Source organism: Grampus griseus, assembly GCF_964374135.1.
Source record: "Grampus griseus genome assembly, chromosome: 4".
In the NCBI taxonomy this organism is placed as follows: Eukaryota; Metazoa; Chordata; class Mammalia; order Artiodactyla; family Delphinidae; genus Grampus; species Grampus griseus.
The window spans coordinates 140,760,392-140,776,044 of record NC_138997.1 but is presented as its reverse complement, the minus strand read 5'-3'; the positions used below and the strand labels follow the sequence as shown (position 1 = coordinate 140,776,044).

The 15,653-nt window shown below is 50.4% G+C and overlaps 1 protein-coding gene across 2 annotated transcripts in view; it reads left to right on the top strand.

The window, feature by feature from the left end:
* AFAP1 (actin filament associated protein 1) overlaps positions 1 to 15,653 on the top strand; it is a 149,217-nt gene that overhangs the window by 67,503 nt on the left and 66,061 nt on the right. For both annotated transcript variants that reach the window (XM_082653935.1, XM_082653936.1), the window contains 3 exons: positions 2,816 to 2,924; positions 10,588 to 10,799; positions 14,671 to 14,850. In XM_082653935.1, coding sequence (XP_082510061.1) covers positions 2,816 to 2,924; positions 10,588 to 10,799; positions 14,671 to 14,850 — 501 coding nt within the window. The remainder of the gene's footprint in view (positions 1 to 2,815; positions 2,925 to 10,587; positions 10,800 to 14,670; positions 14,851 to 15,653) is intronic.

Sequence of the window (15,653 nt, the reverse complement as noted above, 5' to 3'; positions counted from 1 at the left end):
AGATTGGTACCCAGATACAGAGGAAGGCTGCATAAACAAGGCCGAGGCTGGAGCTAGGCCTGCCACGTGCCAAGTATTGGAACTTTGGTCTTCTTCACCCTACACGCTAGTGTCCTGCCTGTGCTCTGGTTTCCATGACCCCCTTTGGAAACTTGCCTTCCTCATTTTGTACTGTTTAAAATTCCTGTGAATTGTGATTTCAGCAAATTCTGACCTACTGGGAAGGATCTGACAGAAGTTTTTCCTCTGAAAGCAATGGTGCTAAATAGCGGTTCTGATCCACCCATGGCCTCTGTTCTCTTCCATTCTCAGTGACATCTTTCCTATTCGTTTATAGGATATAGGTGGTGTGAACTAGTTAGGAAAGGGAAAACATTTTTTCTGTCTCTCCCTCATTTGCCCTTTAACAAACCATCAGACCTCTGTCTGGAACCCGTGTGGCAGAATTTCAAGGGCAAATGGTATTTGGGAGTGGAGTGAGAGATCCTTTTTGGAGAAAGAGAGTGCTTCTCTATAAGTATTATTATTTGAGGGGTATTACTTCAAATGAAAGTCATTTTTTTCCCTGATTTTAAAAACAATATTATGTAGAAAATGCAAGCTATATGGATTTGCATGAAAAATCAGTAACCTTGTGTTAACATTTTGGTGAGTGACCTGCCCTTGTATAGATGTGAGTGTAAGCGCAGCTCTGATAGAAAGGCTAATAGTGTACCTGTTTTCTTTCACTTGGCAGTATCTAGTAGAGATTTTTCAAGTAAATGACTGCAGATGTGCACTGTCCTTTTACATGTCTGCACCTGGCTGTGTCAGGATACCTAAGCATTCTTCTCTCAGGGAATGTTTAGATTGTTTTTAACTTGGGAGGGAAAACCTTTTATTGAACATCCTTATATGTTTTTGCTTGTTTGACCAGTTGACCTTCCTGGCATATATTTCTAGAAGTGGAATTGTGGATTTAAGGGCATATGTATCGAGTGGTTGTGTCGAAAGCACGACCACCAGCAGGGTCTGAAAGTCTGCTAAGTCCCATCAGCTGAGAGTCAGCGCCTGCCTTACACACCTTTGCAGCACTAGGAAGGGGCCTGTGCTAGTTCGTAAACATTTGTTCGATCCAGCCACTTGTAATGCTTTTCTAGAAACGTGAATAATCCGACTGTTTCAGCATACTAAGGGGAAGCTGAAACACCCTCATTTCATGAGGGAATCAAACAGCCCCCTTCCAAAAGCACCACGCGGAGGCTTTAACCCTGGCCTGGACTCCTGTTCAGACCTCACCCGGGGAGGACAGTGTGTCAGGTTACATTGTAGGCACCACCTCTCCCCTCCAGATGATAGGAGTGGATGTGGTCCAGCGTGAGAGCACAGGGTGATGGCGGGCGGGCCTCAGCCCGGGGAGGGGAGTGCAAGGGGATAACTGCCTTCGAGGACGGGAAGGAACGCTGCGCAGATGACCTGGAGTCAGTTATCTTCCTTCATCTGGCGAGAGGAAGGAGTGGGTTGAGTGCACAGCGGCGATTAGTCATTCGCAGAGGACTTCTTGGCTCCAGACTTGAGTTACAGGAAAAGTGGTGGAGTTTCACATTCTGTGGAGCATTGTTCTTGGAAACTGCACTTGGTCGGTCCTCAGTTTGGGGCCTCTGTTCTCTTCCACTCTCAGCGACATCTTTCCCATTAGCTTATAGGATATAGGTGGTGTGAACTAGTTAGGAAAGGGAAAGAGAGCGAGAAACAGAGACTATGAATATGAAAAAGCTCTTTACTGGACAGACCTGGTGCTCGAGAACCCCAGCTGGTCGTGGACAGTGTCTGATCTTGAGCACGAGGTTTTGGACTCGGAGCCTCACTTCCCATATCTGTAAAACATCGGGTGATGGAATCTCGACCGTGAAGGGTCCCTGGGTGGATGACTGATGTAGCTTGTAACCGGTGCAGAGGCTGCAGAGGACAGTGCCAGGCAGATAGCAGGCGTTTGGAGGATGTTGGCTTTCGTGCCCTTCACCTGTTTCTGTTGACCTAAGGACCAGTGAGGGATGGAACGAGCAGATCCCATACGTGTTCACGGGAAGAAGAGGTGGGTCTGCTTTCGAGTCCTCAGGGACTTCTGAGGGGGTGGTGCTTCAGCCGGTCTTGCTTGAATCTGGGTGGTCCTGAGCCTGCCAGCTCTCCATGCTCTGAAGTTACGGCTTCAAAATCAGGGTGCCTCCGTCTCAGAGTCTGTCAGATTCCTTCTCCAGAGAATAATTTCCAGTTCCTTTTAGAGGTGGGCTCATAGGTGATTTCCTCTTCTCTTTTTTGAGAAGTTTCCCTGGCACACAGGAGGAGTGTGGTGAGATTGTGTGGACAAACGTACCCACGTGTTCAGTTGCTGTGTCCCTGGTGCTTGCCCTGTGATGAGCATGGGTGGACCTGAGCCGTCTCTGTGCCCCTCGGGGGTCTCCAGTGTAGGACGCAGGCCGTGAAGGGGAAAGTCAGCTTGGGCATCTGGGAGGGCGGTGGCGTGGGGCAGAGGGGGGGAGAGACGCCTGTCTCTGCTCTGGGGGAGGGGTCTGCGAGGGCCAGCGCGCGTCTGGTGACAGCCGGCAGGTCGTGTGGATCGAGTGGCGTGGACAGGGCCAGGCTGAGGGTGGCCGTGAGCGGGCGGGCAGCGCAGATCCCGCCAAGAGCCGAACGTTGGGAGCTCTTTGGACGATGTTCTTTTTCTCCAGAGACTTTACAAAGGAGGGAGGAAAATGCCCATCAACACCTGTTAGGTGCAGACCCAGAATTTCCCCCTAACGATCATGCTCTGTTGTTTCTTCCTTTCTTCGCTCAGCCGCCTGACAGCGGGCCACCACCGCTACCGACATCCTCTCTCCCGGAAGGCTACTACGAGGAGGCCGTGCCGCTGAGTCCCGGGAAGGCTCCGGAATACATCACCTCAAGTGAGTGGCCCCCCGACCTGCCGGGCTGTTGGGGAGCCCTCCCGCTTTTCGGGTGAAGGGGGGTAGGGGCATTACACAACACCATGGAAATGTGGACTTCAGGAACTTCTGAACCCAAGGAGAGGGGGCTACAGAAAGGGTTTCGAAAAGTCTAAGGTGTCCACCAGGTACCTTCGGTAATTTCAGATTGTTGTCTTTCTTGTGACTCAGATTTCTTGCTGCTGTGGGAGCATGCGTCAGCCAGTGAAACGTGTTCCCTGTGGTCAGAAGAGAATGACTTTCTGAGGCATGTTTTCATGGGGTCCCTCCCCGCCGCCTTGACCAGGGCACGTCCCTCTTAGGCTGCATTCATGGTGCCTCCGAGAAAGCGTGTCTGTAAAATAAACACAGCAAGCAGGCGTCTCCTCGTAGCTGTTTGTTTGTTTTCAGTTTATTTTTTACTGGAGCGGAGTTGAATCACAATGTTGTGTTAATTCCTGCTGTACAGCAAAGTGACTCCGTTATATGTATATATACATCCTTTTTCCTATTCTTTTCCATTAGGGTTTATCCCAGGGTACTGAACCTAGTTCCCTGTGCTGTACAGTAGGACCTTGTTGTTTATCCGTCCTGTATACACCGGTTTCCATCTACTAATCACAAAACCCCACTGCAGCCCTCCCCCACCCCCCTCCCCCTTGGCAACCACCGGTCTGTTCTCTACGTCCCTGTTTCTGTTTCACAGACAGGTTCATCTGTGTCCTGTTTTAGATTCTACATGTAAGTGATGTCACATGGTGTTTGTCTTTCTCTCTCTGACTTACTTCAGTTAGTATGATCATCTCTAGTTGCTGCAAATGGCATTATTTTGCCCTTTTTTATGGCCGAGTCATATTCCACTGCGTGTATGCACCACCTCTCCTTTACCCATTCATCTGTCGACGGACATTTAGGTTGTTTCCTGTTTCTTTTTTTGTTCCCCATTCATACAGGTTTTACAAGAATGCTTTGGCCTACGTTAGGGCCGTCGTGACACGATCGTTAGCTGCCTGCCGGCACTCAGAAGTGCCCCTTTGTAGGCAGCCGGCCTTCACAGGCACAGAAGGGCAGTGGCGTTGAGCACCTGTTGTAACTACCTCTGGAGTTTGTTTTTAGATCCTTGCCTTTGCTTTTGCTCCCAATACTCTGGCAGCAGGCAGCGTGCTTTGTCTCGCCATGCGGCAGATGTGGCATATCTGAGTGTGCTGCCTTAGGGAATCCAGCTTGCCTTTCCTGTAAAACATGCGTAAAATGGGGAGTGAAGGCGTGATCTGCTCGTGTCACGGAGAGGCCTCCGTGTCTCCGCATCTTGTGTCCCATTCTCCCACCTCCTCCCTCTGCTCACGGAAGCGCTCTCCGTTGTCGCCGTCGGCCTGTCCCCTGAAGTCTCTGCTTCGTGCAGACTTGGAGTTTTCTGATCTTTCTTTCCCCTGGCAGCAAACAAGCAGGGCCATTTCAGCAAAGCGGAATCTAACTTGATCGTTCCAGGAAATACCCCCAGGATGTTTTCTGACCGTGAAGGGGGACACACAGAAGCCAGGCGAGCGGGACCTTAGGCCCTGGAGGGCAGTGGCCTTTCCCGCTCTCTTGTGCCTGTTTGCTCTGGAGCAGGCCGACACAGCCTCGGCCCAGCATCAGTAGAGACTTGAGGGCCTCTTAGTGAATTCTGAATGAGAGAAGGGACAGTTCTGACAAGGAGGCTGTGAAATACTGGGTTTTGAGATCCGAATATTAAATATTTAAATTTCTCTTTCATTTTAGAACCATTTGGGAAAAATGCATTCAAGTAATTTCTAAGTGTCCACTGTTTCAGAAGATAGTAAATTAATGAGAAAACACGAAAAATTAAACGGCTTGATATAATTCAAAACTTCAGTGGATTCCTCTCTTTCTGAAAACAAGGAGTAAAGGAAAAACAGTTGCTGATGAGGGTATTTCCCACCGTTGGGAACGTTGGGTCCCAGCCTTCTCCCACCTTCCTTGTCCCGCTCCAACATACTTTCAAGACTAGAGACCGAGAGTAATTCTGTTTGACTTGCGGGGACCTTTGGTCGTCTTTGGTCCGAGAAGGCCCACGCGACCGGTGTGTCGTGTCCTTAACTGCTGAGGTTGGGCCCCTTTGGTTGAGCTAAGCCCAGAGGGAGGGCCATGGAAGGACTGCTGCCTGGGGAGGGACAGTGGGTCCGCAGTGCCAGCACTTCGCTCAGACATCTGTGCCTGAGCCTCGGCTGCCGGCCAGGACCCTCCGCGTGGGGAGCCGTGGCAGGGGTCTGCGGCCGGGTCGGGCCAGGGTCGCGCCGCCTTCGCTTACGCATGGGTTTCTGGCCGCTTTGTCGAGCCCTGAGTCAGGCCCAGTTTACTGGAGAAGCAGAACCACGTCGTGGGGCAGGGGCGTGTTGTAGACGCGAGACCCTGTGGGGTCGTGGGAACCAGGGCAGATGCGTGCTGGGGGGCCGGCCGGCATCAAGGGGAGCTGCACAAGGCCCGGGGGCGAGGAAGGATGCTGGGAACCCCCGTGCCTCTCACTCCCCGACGCGGGGCCCCGTGCGGGAGGCCGGACCGCGGCTCCGTGGAGCCACACGCGCCTGGCCAGGACCCAGAGGCGGCCGGGCAGGGGACCCTGCGGGAGCGCCGACAAGGAAGGCCTGCAGCCCAGCACTCACGAGCGCAAGCTGCAGCGCCTGGCACCCTCCCGATGTCCAGGTTGCTCATAGACTTCTCTTGTGGCCAGTCCTAGCCCAGAAGCACCCAGCAAAGGGAGTCTGGGGGGATGCATCCCAGCCTTGCCGAGTGGGTACAGCGTAAGAGCACCACCACTTCTCCTGGGTCGGCTTGACACCCACGCACCTCTCTACCCGCAGTGGATGTGCAAGCGAAGACGGGGGCAGAGTGGTGGTTCAGTGTAACAGGGTTCAACTGTGACTGGTGTGACGGAAACGCCCCGACTCCCCAGAGGGTATGACATCCTCTGTCCACTTTGGGGTGACCTCGTTCTCTTCTGGCCAAGTCACACTCTCCCCTTTGGGAGCCTGCCACTAGAAGATGAAGCCAGGGTCAACTGCTGTTAGCACTTCTCTGTTAGATGGTAGGGGACGTGAGAGGGGAAGAAAAGGACTCGATTATACGTACACAGTTAGAGCCCTATCAGAATATGGACAAGAACCTCGTAAAGGGCTCAGTCCTCACTTCCACAAACGGTCCATGGTCCTAGCTGGTATTTATAACATCCTGCATGTCCCCTTTGCCTTCAGCAAGCACCTTGGTTGATGGTCCAGTACAGTGGCTTGGCTTTCCTTCCTGAAAGGCCTGGGCTCCAGCAGGACTACCTGTACTGGACCGTGGCAGTGTCCCGCTGACTCGAGTGCTAAGGACGTCCCAGGGATCTGCTGGACCTGGACGTGCTCTTCTCCCCATGTGTGGTCACAGCTTCTTGGTGGGCGGGACCAGTCACCCAGTCACTGCAGGGACCCCTAGTTTGTCTGTTGTCTCCACTTCTCGGCCAGTGGAGCCATCGCTGTGTCCCTTAGAGGGGACATTCTGCCCCTAGAGAGGAAGACCTGTGCGCAGCAGAGCCAAAATGTCCAGGAACGGCAGCAGAATTTTAGTGAGCGGATGCCTAGGGGTGATGGTGAGTGGAGTCACTACCGTTTCACCCCTGGGTTCCCAGACCTGTGCTTGGAGATATTCTGGAAGATCCCACCCCCAGCCCCACAGGTGTGACCAGTCAGGCCGGGCCTGAAATGGAATGTTCCGAAGGGACTGCGCTGGTCTCTGCTGCGTCGGCTGCTTCAGGGTGACGAAGACAAGGCGAGACCAGTGAGCTTCATGAGCACGAACCCATTGCCGTCAACTTCAGTTGCTGTAAAATGAGTTCCGGGGTCAGAAGCAAGGCTTGCAGCCCACGGATGACGCTTCCTGCAGGAGCGTCGTGGGCAGCGGGTTTACTTTATCCCCTCCAGTGGGAATAAAGCGCTGCCCTTCCATGGTGCACGTGGTCCAGGCATAACCCGTGAGTAGGCGGCTGGCTGACAGCCCAGGGAACAGTGTCGTGTGCAGGCAGGACACTCACAAGTGCCAGGAGTCGGATGGCCCTTGTTGAGAGGAAGTCCATGTTGCTGAGTTCCATGTGTCACCTCCGCCCCGACACCAGCTGCCTGTGCAGGAGTCCATTCGCACAAGAAGTCTGGGCAAAGCAGCTCACTGACGTCTATGTAGTGGGTCGTGTGGTTGCCTGCTGGTGATTCTGGCGAGGCTGCCCCTTGCTAAGCATCCACCCGACGTGCAGGTGCTCACCTCGGGAGCCCTACTCACAGCCCCTTCCGCAGACCTCCTTGCTGCCAGTCCCTCTCGAGTCTTGACCGAGCAAATGCCAGGCGTGCCCACGAACCAGTGCGGAGAGAATAGGGGCACAGACTTCCGAGCCACTTGCTTATGCCCCTCGCTTACGTCTTCAGGGCCTGATGGAGCCCAGTGGACACACGCCTGCTTCGATGCGATGCCACGTGCTCCTCAGCGGGTTGGATGACCCGGAGCCCTTGCGGGGCAGCTCAGGTTGATGGTAACCTGGTGCTCCGCGATCAAGTGTTTAGACTGTACTAGGGCGGTGGCGGCGCGCCCAAGGCCATCTCTCAAAATGAAGTGGTTCTCAGCAGAGGCTGCCAACGCTGCGCCCTGAGATCCTGCGGGTCGGCACTGAGCTTCACCTGTGAGAGCCTGCCAAAGGCTTCTGTTTCCAGTTTCTAGAGCAGGGTTTGAGCAGAGGAGAAGCAGCACCACGAGGTGGAACGGGAGATTGATTCCAGGGGTTCGACCTCACATGATGGCGGAGCTATTGAAGGTGTGCCCGAGCACCTGGTCAGAACGGCCGTCGGGAAGAGAGTTAGAGGAGATAAGGACACGCCGTCGGTGATTCTCTGCTCTCCTCCCCAGCTCTGTGTCTTTCTTAGCTTTCCACGGGGCCCTCGTTACCTCCTAACGAAATCCCGACCCCAGCCCTGACACCGGACCCCTTGACATCCTGTTACAGCCCCCAGGAGGAACCCTGGACTCTGTTGGTCCCAAGAGACTTGCCAGTGAGCGGGTCATCCTGTGGGCTCAGACTGCTTGGTTTGCTGCTAAGTTGGCTGACGTTCTTGTAACGTCTTTCCATCAGTCCTGCTCTCTCAGAAGAAGGTGGGCCATGGATTCCAGGCGTGGATCTCAACCCCTGGGTAGCCAGGGGCACGGTCTACGTTTTCAGTTCAGAATCAGGTTTTCACTTCATCCTTCATCAGGATGGGGTCTCGGATGAGTCACCTGATCTCTCAGCATCCTCGTTCCTTTCCTCTGAGATAAGGATACTGCTCTGTGCCCGCCTCCGGGTGGCTAAGACGGCCAGCAAGGCAGAGGGTGTAAGTGCAGAGCTGGCTTCCTCTTTTCACAGCCTTATCCCACGGCGTACAGATATAAGTATAAAAACTACTGCCTGACACATAGTGAGCGCTCAATAAATACTTGTTGCATGAATGAAATGAAATGTTCCCATTTCTGACTGATTTAGTCATTAATTCTTTTGTTCATTTGTTCATTCAGTGTTTACTGAATTTGATGTTCTAGAAAATGAGCTAAGCGCTGAGGGGTTCATGGCCCCCCAAGCTGTTGTGAGCAGCATCTTTCCAGGATAAATTAGGACTTGCTCCACCGTCCGTCTGAAATCTCTCAGTGAACCCTGGGCCATGGAGCAGCACGTGGTCTTTCATGGTTTCATACTTCCTTCCCCATGTGCTACGTGCCCACTGTGCTAAACTTAAAAAACCTTTTATTATAAAATATATTTATAAAAAAGTGCATAAAATATGACTTGCCAGAGTTACCTCTTCGGTCATCCTAGTCTCTTGCTTAAAATCCTTCCTTGACTACTTTATCAGGATTTAAAATTCAATCTAAACTACCAGTCTTTCCATTCCTCCCCCCGCTTAGTAAATAAATCTTTGTGGGGAGAGTAACATGCAAGTGTGACCACGGAGTACAAATCACAGCCCGGTTTCCAGTGAGTTCTGCTGTGTGCAAGGTCAGCCTTTTCTGCCCCTTCTCCCGTCTGTGCAACCGGTTGCTTCATCCATGGTTTCTCCTTATCTGTCGCTCATTCCTCATTTAGGTGTTCATTCCTCACGTGTGTTATGAAAGCAAATGTATTCCAGATGTGTCCGGGGGTTGAGGGGAGTGCAGAGATGAATCAGACACGGCCTCCAGGACCTTATGATCCAGCAGGGCTGAAATTAATAAGATCACTCATAGTCACTAGTATTTATTCATCACTTTTAAGAAGCCAGCCGTCCTTCTGAGGGCTTTGCATTGAATTTCAGTCGATCTAACAGTTCTCCCTTCTATAAATATTTGTTACTGGCCCTGTGCCAGGTAGTTTGTTAAGTGCTGGGACAATCACATCCAACAGGGTGGCCTCCCTTCCTGCAGGGGACTTAACAGCCTGATGTGGGACAGGCAGACAAACAGAGGTGACAATACAGTGAGATAAGTTTTGTGCTGGGTAGTGTGGAAGCAGAGGGGAGGGGCATTTCACCTGGTGTCTTAACTCAGGCTGCCGTAACAAAATAGCATAGACTGGGTGATAAAACAGTAGGCATTTATTTTCTCAGAGTTCTAGAGGCTGGAAGCCCACGATCAGGGCTCTGGCATGGTCAGCCTGTGGTGAGGGCTCTCTTCCTGGCTTATGTACATCCGCCTTCGCCCCGTGTCCTCACACGGCAGGGAGAGAGCGTGGGATCTCCCTCTTTCTTTTCTTCTAAGGGGATTACGACCTCATTTAACCATAATTACCTCCTAAAAGTCCTGTCGCCAAATACAGTCACATTGGGGTTTGAGCTTCAACACGTGAATTTGGGGGGCACCCAATTCAGTCTATAGCAGTCAGTGCTGGTGATCCAGGGAGGGCTTCAGGGAGGAGGTGCTGTAAGTTAAGTCCTGAGTGATGAGAGCACATGTCCAGGCAAAGGCAGGAGTCTGAGTGGGATGAGTGTGAAGCCTGGGTGAGAGCAGCGTGTGAGACCCCGAGGTAAGGGAAAGTGGGATCTAGCTGGGAGACTACAGACAACCCGGTGTTTAAGTGTGGGTGCATGGCAGAGCCAGAAGGAGGTGTGAACCTTTCTGAAAATCCCACGGATGACCTGAAGGAGAGGGGTGGCCTTGGGCTGGATCTCGAACCTTAGGAAGGGTTTGTGCGTGCGGCGATGCCAGGAAGGACGAGGACATTGCAGACTTGAAAGGACTTTAACGTGAAGGCGTGGGTGGGAGTTTTCTTTGGCGCAACTCTCTGCGAGATGGGGGTCGTGGTGCCCGGCAAGAATGCAGCAAGGATTCGACAGCGTAGGGTCTGCAGGTGCTGGGCCCGTATAGAAGAGTCCGGAAGCGGTTTTTGTAAATATGGCGTTCTTAGTCACTTCAGTTGAAAGCTCTGCGTTGAGTTTCCGCTGCCCAAGCCTTAGTTATTTTTCCCCTGTTTTTGCTAACTAACGTTTCCCCAGTTACTTGAAGGCAGAAGCCCCTTTCTCGTTTATGAGTATAATAATGTGGCCTGTAGCCCGTAGGTGGTTCTCAAGGTAAGGCTTTTGTAACCAGGGTTTTTACTTTTATTTCTTACTTTTGACAGATTATGACTCAGATGCAATGAGTAGCTCTTATGAATCATATGACGAAGAGGAGGAAGACGGAAAGGGGAAGAAAACGCGGCACCAGTGGCCCTCGGAGGAGGCCTCCATGGACCTGGTGAAGGACGCCAAGATCTGTGCCTTCCTGCTGCGGAAGAAACGCTTCGGGCAGTGGACCAAGTTACTCTGCGTCATCAAAGACACCAAACTACTGGTAAAGCCTTGCGACTTGGTTGCTCTTGTGTAGAGTCGGTAAGATGTGGTCGGCCGTCTAACTGGGTGGAATGTACACCCAGGCGGGTGGCGGTAACATCGGCGGGAGGGAGAGGGAACAGCGGTCAAGGGCGGAGGGAGAGGGAACAGCGGTCAAGGGCTGGCCCGTGATGGGCCGTCAGTGAGCCCTGGCCGAGGCTACCATGGCTTTAACGCTGTTGGTTTCGCCAGCCCCCCTGAAGCAACCAGCGGGCAAAACCATCCCCATCTGGAGCCAGCGTCTGCGGTTCATGTCAGTGGAAATGCACGCTGCTTTAACTTGCCAGAGGTCGCAGGGTGGATTTTCTCATTTGTAGTGAGTCAGTGAATTCCTCAAAGCCAGGTCATCGAAGTGGGCCGGGCAGGCCAGGCGAGGTCTGGGGGAGAGTGCCCAGGAAAGGAAATTCTTTTGGAAAGCAAAAGGCTGACTCTTTTTTTTCTTTTCTTGTAACTCAGAGAGGCAGAATAGAAAGACAGAGTAAGTAACAGAGGAACGGAGACAGGAGGACAGAGACCCTTTGCTGTAGGTGTTAGTCTACCGGGGAACCCAGTAAGGAAGCAAGAGCCTTTGAGACACACCGTCTGTCCCTCCTCCTTCCTTCCCAGCTGTAGAAACCATGGCTGGTTATTGGCATTGTGAATGTTAAGAGTGTGTTATTGTATTTTGTTTTCCCTTCAAATTAACCTTGAGGAAAAAAAATCACTCAAAAGTATATTAAAACAGAACACATGAGAATGTATGATTCTGTAACTCATTTTTCAGTGGAGCAGATAACCCCCGTTAAAAAAACAGTCTCATCTGTGAATTATGGGAATCTGATTTACTAGATTCTTAGGACATTGTATGTTTTTTAATTAATGGTTTTGTTAAAAAAAAATTTTTTTTTTAAACAGCGCAAGTACATGTTTTTTCCACATGTGTGGCCTGAATTTCTCCCAAATTTAGAATATGCCAAAAGTGATGATGCCATGGGGGAATTTTAAAGTAAAGAACGAAAGAAAAAAAAAGATGAAAAAGATTAATATGGTCCGTATTTACAATCTGACATAATGGCTGCAAGAAGTGGATATATTATATAAACATTTTAAAACTACACAGTCGACTCTCATGTAAAACGCACTGTGGGCAGCTTGTGGTGGAGGGTAGGGTTAGCGGACATCGGACCCTCTGCCCAGCCCCCGCTCCACCACCCCTGCTCTCGTCTCCTCCCTCCCTCCCTCTTCATCTTCTGTTTCTTGCATCACCTACCGGGTTTCCCATCTTCCAAACCAGGATGATAATGCCTGCCATTTATAGGAGTCGTAAATATTTAAGAAGAGATTAATGGAAAGCCGTGTGAAAGCACCGTCTTTGATGAAATGCAGAATCAAAGTTTCATTAAGAAGCATTTTTTCATTCAAAAATGACCTATGATCCAACCGCCCAAATGACCCCTGTTGATGGTGAAAAAAAAAATCGACAGAACAGAAAGCCAGCCTCTCCTAAGTGCTCCCGGCCTGTCTTCGCACAGGCACCACCACGACCAGCTGTTTTGAGTAGCCTTCCAGAACCTGTTCGTTTCTATGCCCAGGCAGCTCTCTGGTGGACAGACCCGTTCGGTTCCCTCACTTGTGGGGACGGCTGCCGGCAGACAGCTACCCAAGGTCACGTCCCTTCCCAGGGCGTCTGCATCTGCTGTGATCCTGAGTGTGAATGCCCCGCCTCGTGGGACCAGCCTGCAGGCGCGGTCCAGCTCCAGATTTCCCGTGGGGTTCCTCAGGGCCTTGTATTTGGACTGCACTGAAGCGTACCTTCTTCCTCTACCCAGTCCCCGTCCTCCTACAGGCATAGCTCTTAAATAAATGCCCCTTAATAAATATCCCGTGTGCTGCTCTGTTTCACAGTCATCTTCCCTGGGAATCCAACCTGCAGGGAGCTCCAGACGTTACTGTATGGTATTACTGATAACATGTCCATTTTGAAGTGTTTAACTTAAGCAAAAATATAAGCTATAAAATTTCCTGGGACTTCCCTGGTGGTGCAGTAGTTAAGAATCCGCCTGCCAATTCAGGAGACACGGGTTCGAGCCCTGGTCCGGGAAGATCCCACATGCCGTGGAGCAACTAAGCCCGTGCGCCACAACTACTGAGCCTGTGCTCTAGAGCCCGCGAGCCACAACTGCTGAGGCCCAAGCGCCACAACTATTGAAGCCCGCGAGCCTAGAGCCCGTGCGCCCCAACAAGAGAAGCTACTGCAATGAGAAGCCCATGCGCCCCAACAAGAGAAGCCACCGCAATGAGAAGCCCGCGCACCACAATGAAGAGGAGTCCCTGCTCGCCACAGCTAGAGAAAGCCCGCGCGCAGCAACGAAGACCCAACACAGCCAAAAATAAATAAATAAATTCATTTAATTAAAAAAAAAAATTTCCTTTCCAATTCCTTCTACTGTTAGTTTCCTTTTCACTTTTTTTTTTGCACATGCTGAGAATGTGAAAAGTCTGGTAAATGGTAAACATTCATAGCAACCTGAGATTAGTTGTTTTTGGTGTATTTTTTTCTTCCTTTTTAGGCAGGGTGGCCATCAGTTTTACTTCTTAAAAAAGTGGGTATCTTCCATACCGGTGCCATTTAGGAGCCAAGGTCTTAGAACTGTAAAACAGGAAAGGGCTCTAGAAATCATTTCTGAAAAGAAGCATCTGTTCATTCATTCCTTCGTCAGTAGATGGATTAGGGTCCTGGGTGCAGGCTCTGCACTCACAAAGTTTGGGGCTAGAGCCCTGGCTCTGCCACTGTTCAGGATGCCTGATTTTGGACTAGTTTTCCAACCACCAGAACCTCAATTTCCTAATCTGCAAAATGGACAAACGTGACGATTAAATGAGATGTATGAAATGCCTCACATAAGGTAGACACTCAGTATTTGGTAGCCACTGTTATTGTTGCTAATTATTTAATAATAATGTAATTCAATAAAATAATAATAAAAACAGCAATAAATCATTTCACAAAAAAGGAAGCAGGCTCAGAAGGCTTAAACGACTTGTGGGAACCCGGATTAAATTAGTCGCAGAGCTGGGACCCAGACACCTGAACTCTTAGAGCACGTATTGCCATTACGGGCTGTGCTTTTGGTCCCCAGTAATGCAGTGAGCCCTGGGCAGGAGGGGAAGCCTTTGGACAAAGATCTGGTTTGAGAGGTCTAGATCAGGCGAGAGTGATGGGAACTCAGTGTCCGTGTCCCCACAGCACTGAAAGCTCTAGGGCGAATGTCAGTGATGCAGACGGAGCAGCGTGCGTTTTGGACCCTCTACTCAACCAGAAAGCACAGCTTTGCAGACTTTTTTGTCCGTTATATGTTGATATGTATACTCTTCATAAAATCATTCACCTGTCTTTCAGAAGGAGGATAGGGATGGGATAGGAGGAGACCAAACAACATAGGTTGTGGAGTAAAGTATCCAAGGTCCTGTCTGCCAATAGGGCGGCAGCGCCATTTCAGCAAATCTAGTATCTTCGTGTCGCTTAATGGGGAAGCTCCACTAGAACATAAGCTCCATCAGAGCAGGGACTTTGTTTCCCACTGAGTCATCTCCTGGGTGCTTGGTAAATTCTGCTGAATTAACGAGCAGATGTTTTTGCACGCACATGGAGGGGAGGTGCTGGTGTGGAGCGGTGCTCTGTATGTGAGTCCCAGTGTCTGCAGGTCGCTCTTCCAATCTCTGAGTATCTCCACCCTTCAGTCGGACCTCCAGGTGCTTCGCCAGTACTCCTGTTTTCATTGTGCCGGAGTTTTATCAGTGTTTCTGCTTGGACTTCCTTACAGCCTAACTTTGATTTCTCCTGTCCAATGCAGTGCTACAAAAGTTCCAAGGACCAGCAGCCCCAGATGGAACTGCCGCTCCAAGGTTGCAACATTACATACATCCCAAAAGACAGCAAAAAGAAGAAGCACGAATTGAAAATTACTCAGCAGGGAACAGACCCACTTGTTCTTGCTGTCCAGAGCAAGGAGCAGGCCGAACAGTGGCTGAAGGTAACTTGTTGCTTTTGTTTCTGAGACATTTTCTTTCCCAAACCTCTTTCTGAGATCTGTTTTATTGAATTTGTACTTTTTTCCAAGCGTAGGTGAACAATGGATTAACCTGAATAGTTTTGTCTTTGATAGTGGAATATTCTGATTACTTTGAGGTTAATCACTTTAAATTTTGTCTTCAAAAGGCAATATACCCCCTGTTTACAGGCTGCTTCTAGAGGTTTCTTTTTTTTTTTTTAACATCTTTATTGGAATATAATTGCTTTACATTGTTTTGTTAGTTGCTGCTGTATAACAAAGTGAATCAGCTATATGTATACATATATCCCCATATCTCCTCCCTCTAGCGTCTCCCTCCCACCTATCCCACCCCTCTAGGTGGTCACAGAGCAGCGAGCTGATCTCCCTGTGCTATGCGGCTGCTTCCCACTAGCTATCTGTTTTACATTTGGTGCTGTATATATGTCCATGCCACTCTCTCACTTCGTCACAGCTTACCCTTCCTCCTCCCTGTGTCCTCAAGTCCGTTCTCTACGTCTGTGTCTTTATTCCTGTCCTGCCCCTAGGTTCTTCAGAACCTTTTTTTTTTTAGATTCCATATATATGTGTTAGCATACAGTATTTGTTTTTCTCTTTCTGACTTACTTCACTGTGTATGACAGACTCTAGGTCTATCCACCTCACTACAAATAAATCAGTTTCGTTTCTTTTTATGGCTGAGTAATATTCCATTGTATATACGTGCCACATCTTCTTTATCCATTCATCTGTTGATGGACACTTAGGTGGCTTCCATGTCCTGG